Raw genomic sequence first — 9029 nt, forward strand, 5'->3', positions numbered from 1 at the left:
CCTTTGGATTTGCCTCAAATCTAGCACAAAGGCCTACACTGAAAACAATGTTAGGTTTGCTAGCAGTGAGATATAACAAAGAGCCAATCATTCCCCTATACAACTTCTGATTAACAGATGAACCAGGTTCATCTACATCCAAATTTGTGGCTATTGCTTTAGGAGTGTCAATTTCTTTGGAATCTTCCATTTTAAACCTTTTAAGCAACTCTTTCACATACATATGCTGATGGATCATAGTTCCATTTGAATTTTATTTAATTTGTAAGCCTAAAAAGAAATTAAGCTCACCCATCATACTCATTTCAAATTCACTCCCCATTAGTTTAGCAAATTCTTTACTTAACTTACCAGTAGTTACTCCAAAGATTATATCATCAACATATATCTGAACTACCAAAAGATCTTTACCTTTTTCTTTCAAGAATAAAGTATTATTAATTTTACCTCTCTTGTAGCCATGCTCAAGCAAGAATTTTGATAATCTTTCATACCATGCTCTTGGAGCCTGCTTCATCCCATAGAGTGCCTTGTCAAGCTTGTACACATGATCAGGACATTCCTTGCTTTCAAAGCCCGGAGGATGCTTGACAAACACTTCTTCCTTTAGATAGACATTGAGGAAGGAACTCTTGACATCCATCGGATGGAGAGTGAATTCCATATAAGCAGCAAAGGCTATAAGGAGTCTAATTTCCTCCAATCTTGCAACTGGAGCAAAAGTAACCACCAATCTTGCCTTGTTCCTTGTAACTGTTCCATCCTCATCCAGTTTGTTTCTGAAGATCCATTTTATGCCAATTAATGATCTGTCCTTGGGTCTTGGTACCAGATGCCAAACTTGACTTCTCTCAAATTGGTTGAGTTCATCTTGCATTGCAGTCACCCAGTCTGCATCCTGCAAAGCTTCAACAACATTTTTATGTTCAATAAGAGATAAAAAAGCATCAAAAGCACAAAGATTCTTCAAAGAAGATCTGGTTTTGATTCCAGAGGTTGGATAAGTAATTATATTCTCAATGGGATGAGAACTTTGATACTTGTAAAGTTTCACAACCAGCTGGTTTCCCCTAGATGTTCCTTCAATGTTTTATTGCTAAGGAACAGGTTCATAGACAGGTTCCCTCGAGGTTTGAGGATCAGTTCCTCTTTGTTCAGTTCCCCCTGTCAAGTAGCCCTGGGCGGAAGAACCTGTTCCATCACATGTTCCTTCCTCTGGTGCATCCTCAGTCTGGGTTGTGGTTTCATTTGAGTTTCTTACCAGCCCAATTGCTACATCATCATGTTCCTGCCTCTCAGAAAGAATGTTAGTTTCATAAAAAATCACATGTACACTTTCTTCTACACACATAGTTCTTTTGTTATAAATCTTATAAGCTTTACTATGTGAAGAATATCCCAAGAATACTCCATCATCACTTCTGGAATCAAACTTACCTAGGGAGTCTTTACCATTATTGTGCATAAAGTACTTGCATCCAAATGCCTTAAGATGGGATATGTTTGGCTTTCTCCTTTAAGTAACTCATAAGGAGTCTTCTCAATAAGAGGTCTAGTCATGCACCTATTTATGATGTAACATGCAGTGTTCACAGCTTCTGCCCATAAACTATGAGGCAGTTTACTAGAAAGAAACATAGTCCTAGCCATTTCTTCCAATGTCCTATTCTTTCTTTCAACTATTCCATTTTGTTGTGGAGTCCTAGGAGCAGAAAAATTATGATTTATGCCATGTTCATCACAAAATTTAGCAAATTTAGCATTCTCAAATTCAGTACCATGATCAGACCTAATTGATGCAAGTTGATTACCTAGTTGTTTCTGAGTTTTTCTAACAAAAGAAGTGAACATGTCAAATATTTCATCTTTAGATGTTAAAAATAATGTCCAGGTAAACCTAAAGTAATCATCAACAAGCACCATCACATATCTCTTTCCACCTCTGCTCAATGTTATCATTGGTCCACAAAGATCCATATGGACCGGTTCCATTGTTCTTGTGGTGCTTATGACTTTCTTGCTTTTGAAAGAGGATCTTACCTGAATTCCCCTTGCACAAGCCTTACAAACTTTATCTTCCTTGAACTTAATGTTAGGTAGCCCTATCACCAAATCTTTGGAGACTAGTTTGTTGAGTTGACTTAGACTGGCATGTCCAAGTCTCTTGTGCCAAAGGAGGGGATCATTATCCAATACACTTAAGCAAGTGAGTTCATTATCTGAAAGTATGGACAGATTTACAACATATATGTTGTTCACTCTTTTTCCCTACAAAACTATCTTGTCAGTGGTAAGATTAATCACAAAGCATTTTATAGAGGTGAATGTTACCATGTTACCTCTATCATACAATTGTGATACACTTATTAGACTGTACTTCAGTCCATCTATCAGGTAGACGTTCTCAATAAAGTGAGAACTAGTCTTACCTACCTTTCCAACCCTAATGATCTCACTTTTCTTCCCATTTCCAAAGGAGACATTACCTCCTTTAAGATTCTCAAATGAAAGGAATTGGTTCTTGTTTCTTGTCATGTGCTTTAAGCAGCCACTATCCATGTACCATATTTGGCTGCTCCCCTTCACTTGGACCTGCAAAAGGAAATCATGGGTTAGTATTAGGAACCCAAACTAGTTTGGGTCCCTTTCTATAGGCAAACAGATGAATCAAATTCTTTTTAGCCCAACTAGGTAATTCTTTCCTTGAATAAATTCTTTGTTCTTTTGACTTGTCTTTTCTTTTGCAGTGCATTCACTTTTATAGTGACATATTTTACCACAGTGTGTGCAAATCTTGTTCTCAGGAAGTGTGAGGTACTTGCTTTTAGGATCCCACTTAGGTGCCAGGTTCCCAAAGACAAGTCCTCTTCTGTTGCTAATATGGTGTTCGTGTAGCCATGAAAGTGCATTGGAGGACCTGTTCCATTTACAAGTTTTGTCTAGCTCATGCTTGACCTTGCTTAGATCCTCCTTTAGGATTCTTACCTACTCATCCCTTTTATACACCTCATATTTCATTTTTCCTACATTTTCTTCTAGAGTGAGTTGTGTGTGATTAGTTGTCTTTTTACCTGTTCCTAATTTCAATTTTAGATTTTCAGATCTAAGCACTAGGACAGTTGAGTCAAGTGCATGAACCTGGTTCTTCAACACAGTATTTTCACTTACAGTTTCACTTACCCTAAGTTCTAGGTTTTTGCACTTAGCCTTCAAAATCACACATTCTTTAGACAACTGTTCCTTTTCATTGTTTACATCCTCAGATTCATCAATTAGTTCTAGAAGTAACTCAGATAACCTTTCTTTAGACAATAATTTAATCTTGTCTTTGAGATGAATTACACTTACCTCAGTTTTTTCATCAGATTCTCCAATGGGCATAAGTGTTTGTTCATCCTCATCATCATCTGAGCTTTCTCCCTAAGCAACGACCATAACCTTGGTTGATCCTTTGTTGTTGCTTTTCTTGGGTTGAACCTGTTCCTTCTTCTTGTTACTTTGTTCAGCTCTTTCCTTCTTCCATTCAATTTCCCATAGAGGACAGTTCTTGACGTGGTGATTAGTCCTTCCACACTTGTAGTAGCCATCATTGGTTTGCTTCTCAGGAGCTTTTGACTTGCTATAGTTTCCATTTCTTGAAGAGCCTTTTCCTCTCCTCGGGTACTTCTTGAAGTCCTTAATGATCATAGCTATTTCATCATCTTCTAGATCAGAACCTTCAGTGATTCTAAGTGCCAAGCTCCTTTCCTTCTTAGGTACATCAATTTTTATGGTTTGTCTCCTAAGTTTATAGGCAGTGAGATTTTCAATTAATTCATCTATTGGGAGAGTGACAATATTCTTTGATTCCTGAATGGTAGTGATTTTGCTCTCCCAAGTGATAGGCAAAACCCTAGTCAGTATTTTCTCGACTCTATCTTCTTCAGGAATAATCCTTCTAAGAGACTTTAGTTCATTTGTCAGTGTAGTGAACCTTGTGTACATCTTTTGAATGGTTTCTCCTTCCTTTATAACAAAGTTCTCATATTACGAATACAGTAAAGTTTCTCTAGATCTCTTCACCTGAGGTGTTCCTTCATGAGCCACTTGCAATGTATCCCAAATTTTCTTAGTAGTGGTACATCTTTGAATTCTGCTGTACTCATCTCGACCAAGTCCACAAACAAGCCATTTCTTGGCTTTTATATTCTTCTCCCATTTCTTCAAGTCCTCAGCAGTGCAATCCGCTCTTGTCTTTGGCACCTCTACTCCTTCCGTATTTATCTTCATGGTATCCAGTGGACCATCGGTGACAATGGCCTATAACTCATAGTCCTCTCCTATAATGTGATCTCTCGTCATGTTTTTCCACCAAGAGTAGTACTGGCCGTTAAAGAGTGGTGGCCTAGCAGTAGATTGCCCTTCCCAGTTTTCAGGTGGTGTACTTATGTTGATCTTCTCCTAAGGTGTAAGCCTCTTCAAGGAGAACCTGCTCTGATACCAATTGATGTTTTATACTTCAATGCCACACAAAAGGGGGGGGGGGGGGGGGGGGTGATTTGTGTGGTGTCCAATTTTGGCGTGCACTGATTATAGAAGAACCTGGTTCTTCTATGTACTCATTATATTACTGTTGCGAAAATAGTAAATGCGAAAAGTAAAGAACACAAGTATTTTTATGTGGAAAACACCGGACTCAAAAGATGAAAAAACCACGACCTACTACTCAGTAGGATTTTCCCCAACACTTCACTAAATTACTGAGCCAAAACAACATTTACAAAATTTTTTGTAAACCTAAGGATTACCTCTAATCCCGTTGTGGCATCCAACCTCTAACTGTTGCGACAACTTCAAGTTAACTCTAACTTGAATACTCAGAGTACCTAATACAATTGCCTCTTAGATAAAACTGAAAGGTGCAATTTGAAAAGCCCTACTACAATTGAACTAGAATAAAAGACAGACACTTGAAACTGGTTCTTTTATCTGGTTCATGTAGCTTCAGGTTCGCACACTTGAATCACACAAGAATTGCTTGCAAAATGCCTTGTTATTTTGCTCTCAACTCAAGTTTAACTTAAGTGTTTGTGCGTACCTGTAAAATGAGAACATCCTGTAATTTATAGTATTAGTAGAATTGGAATAACTAGAGTTCTAATGTTATACTCTTCCATGGTGGAAGAGTTATAGTTATCTTCAACTTCTAACCCCTCCCTTATCTAGGATAGAGTTCTCTTCGAGTAAGGTGTCCTTCACCTTATCATTTATCAACATTTTTGTTCAGGAGATATCAGATATAACCACTTAAGCTTATCTACTTCACGTGCATCTTGTGCTTGAATCTGCCCGTGTCTGTGTACACTGTGTATGGACCTGGTTCATGCTTGAGTTCCTTTGTCAATTATCAAAACAAACTTCACTTGCGCCAATAAGATTGATGGCGTGATGGATGGGAATTGGGACTTCCCATTATAAATGGTCGTAATTTATTAATTACAACAAAGAGGACAAAACCTAGAAAAAGAAAAACAAGGTACAAAAGGGAAACATTTAGAATTTGATATATTCTCTGTCCAAAAAGAAGGGGAAAAAATCGTTTAAAGCGTATGGTAACACATTTATTATTCCATATTAAATAAAAAATCAACCTCTTAATATTTGAAAGCAGTTTAAAATTTTCATAATGATAAGAATCGGTTGTTTGAATAAATACCCAAAATAGTAGTACTCAAATTAAAGAGTTTTTTTTGGATCTTTTCCTTCAAAATGAGAAAAACAAAAGAAAAAGAATGAGCTCGGGGTCTCATACCATAACTACAAAAATGGACCGGACTGAAACTAGGACCAGACATATTGCTTTAAAACTTTCCGTCACGATTCAACTAAATTACACTTAAGAAGTAAGTAAGATTGGTAGTGAATGAGATACGAATAATAAAATCAAGCTAAAAGTGAGAGAATAATATCCCCAATTCCTCCAACTCCAACAAAGGAAAAAGATAAAGATGCTAGTGCCATGTCGCACTAGTAATTAGGGCTGCTTATCGGACGGATCGGGCGGATATTTACGCCTAACGGTTCGTCTTATCGGTTATCGGTTTTTGAATGTATTAATCCGCTAGCCACCCGATAAGATATCGGGTAGATTGGTATCGGTTTAGCTATTATCGGGCAGTTATTGGTCTATTTATATAGCTTCTATGTATGTTTACATATTTTCCTGGAGATGCATATGATATTCTTTGACTTTTAGAAAAATAATTATGCAATTAGATGTTTAGTGACTTGACTGGAATTGTTACTGATTCATCCACCGAACTAAATTCTGTTTTTCACTTTGTGAGTTGGTTTAGGCTGATCCTCACTTAAGCTTAAGGAAATCCAAATAAAAATAAACTAGTGTTCGAAAAATAAATAGCAACATAAAAGAGGTAGCAGGCTAGCTTGCTAGTGTTCGAATTCTTACCAGATATATTAGAACTGAATCGAAATCGAATTAGAAAGTAAATTAATTTCTAGACGAAGTATGACGAGGAAAATGACATTCTTCTGTCACAAAATTCATCTTTTAATTCCCAGAATAATTTTGACATTTCTCCAAATTTTTACATAGATTTGGTCTAATTTATCAATAGCAGAACTAAAGATTCGACCATCAAGTAAAGATTCGAAAATGAGAAGAAAGAAACTTATCGTTTGCTGCTCTGGCTATGGCCATAACGGAGAGTCTGAGATCTAGTTATGAGATTAGAGCTATAGATCTATGGAGGAAAGACCCTTGAGAAAAGAATGGGAGGAGATAGCGAGAGGCAGCGGCGAAAAATTAGGAAGTCTAAATTTTAGGGTTTCTAAATTCTAAATTTGTAAATTGTACTATACATCTTTTTCTCTATATTTAATACAATGGTGAGTGATGATCACTAAGGCACTAACCGGGAAAAATAAAAAACAAAAGGCATGTATTTTGACTACCAATACCAACACTTGTTAATGGGAAATTGGAAATTGATACTTCACACTTATCATTAGGATATATATATATTCTTAATGGATTAACGGATTATTCGTTAAGAAAATTGAATAATCCGTCCCCAAATCGATAAGTCGTTAGTAAAAAAAATTTAATTCGTTCCCAGTCCGTTAAACCGTTAACCCGATACCAATAAGCCAATTAAATTTTAATTTCGATTTAATTTTCGGTTTCGGTTCGATTTTGAACACCCTACCAATAATTGTAAATGGTCAAAAAGTAGACAGAGATAGTCAAGAAATAAATGAGTACTGAGTAATCTATCCACGAACTATGATCAAATGAAGGCCTCAATGCTAGCTTTCTTCAACATATTACAGGCAGGACATGAGTGGAGAAAAGTGTTACAATATTTGCATGAACATAGGTGTCTGCAAGGCAGGAAAATCATGCACGATTTCCTAGATTTGCAGCTTTTGCACATCATCTTCTGATGTCCATACTCTTGTTCATCTGCTACATGACAACAAGACTCTGCATCTTCAGCAGTACCCCTGTTGTTTGTTGATGAACAAGCACTCTCTCTTAATTGTTCCATGGTAATGTTAAGTGACATCACCATTGCTTCTTTCTCTTTGGCCATTCTCTGCCATGTTTGCTTCTCTATTTCCATTCTTTTCAAGAAATCTTGTAGCTCTCTTGTCCTGTTTGCTGCCTTTGCAATTTCTTCGTCTTTTTGTTTTAGCAAATACTGTGCCTTTGACTCGTATTTTCTCAAGATTAATGCCATTTGTTTCTTTCTTTGCTCCTCTATTATCAATCTCAATCGCTCCTTCTGTTTCCAAGGAAGAATCAGCAAATATCATATACATTATTAACATTCAAACATGTACCCACTATTGAAGATTATTTTGACGCAAAAACAAATACTACATAGTAACATCTACCCCTGAAAAGATCGCAGGTTCCACCGTCAAAATTAAAGCATTTAATTTTATTTACAATCTTAACACGTTGAGATAGAAGAAGCATATGCTATATAAGAACTACCTGTAAACTGATGAACCGATTGATCTCAATGTTCTGTTTCTCTAACTGAGAAGTTAGACTCTGGGAAGTGATGTTCTGTTTTGGGACGAATTGCTTCAAATTCTGATGGTCCTTTTCGTACAGATTTTGCAACTGCTGATGCTGCTGTGGGTACTCGTAATATTGTTGCTGTTGAGGGTTAAAAGAAAACTCATTGAATCCACAAGCATTATTATCCATCAAATCCTGCGAAACTCCTAATGGAAAACCAAGATTCTCCGAGTACAACTCCGCTTGAATGGCCATATCAACAAGTTTTTCACCACAGCAAAACAATAACTTGATTTGTTCTATAAAGAGAGGGAGGGTCTCTCTATATTGTAGTCTAGTCTGTTGGCAAAACCTATGCCTATAACTTTGTGATATGTTTCTTGGTTTAGGGCAGGCCAAAGTTATTGGATTTTGAAGAAGCATTTATTTTATATACCATAAGGAAAAAGCCAAACATGATGCGATGGTGGGGTTTCACTTTCTTCTCTCTTTTTCTCGTCTCTTCTGTATTTATAGTATGTAAAATAAAATAATAAATTTAAAGAAACTGAAAAGAGGCAGAGCTAAAGGTAAAGGGGATTGATTCTCTCTCTTTATTCTTGTGATTTGTGTAGTAGTAGTAGTAATAAAGAGAGAGGTGGTAATTAAGCAAACAACGTAGACATGCAGGTTTTGTGACTTATACTATGTCGTCGGAGATTTCATAGGCGCGTTTTTCAAGCTCAAGTATGCTAAGAAAATTCAGTTCAATTCCATTCCTTATTTGGAGGCTAAAACTGGGATAAAAATTGTTCATATTTTATTAATATAGTACAAGTAAGATCTTTGAGTGATTTTTGAGTTATGCTTGTGTCCATACCTAAGTTTATACATGAAAGTCATTTATTAATTGGGTACAAATAGAAATATTGAATGAGTTACTTTTTATGTTGTAGTTCTGAAGTCTTTTTTTTTTTTTTTCCTTTCTTTCTAAGGTCTGAGGTTGAAAGTGGCAAAA

At 36.4% G+C, this 9029-nt stretch overlaps 1 protein-coding gene across 1 annotated transcript; it reads right to left on the reverse strand.

The window, feature by feature from the left end:
• Positions 1 to 7242: 7242 nt before the first annotated feature.
• Positions 7243 to 8577, reverse strand: LOC104112879 (BOI-related E3 ubiquitin-protein ligase 1-like). Its single transcript, XM_009622918.4, has 2 exons — positions 8003 to 8577; positions 7243 to 7787 (listed from the first exon to the last, which is right to left on the reverse strand). The coding sequence occupies exons 1-2, from the start codon at positions 8453 to 8455 to the stop codon at positions 7290 to 7292; spliced, it is 951 nt and encodes a 316-aa protein (XP_009621213.1). The 5' UTR covers positions 8456 to 8577; the 3' UTR covers positions 7243 to 7289.
• Between the last annotated feature and the right edge of the window lie 452 nt (positions 8578 to 9029).

Source organism: Nicotiana tomentosiformis, chromosome 3 (assembly GCF_000390325.3).
Source record: "Nicotiana tomentosiformis chromosome 3, ASM39032v3, whole genome shotgun sequence".
Lineage (NCBI taxonomy): Eukaryota > Viridiplantae > Streptophyta > Magnoliopsida > Solanales > Solanaceae > Nicotiana > Nicotiana tomentosiformis.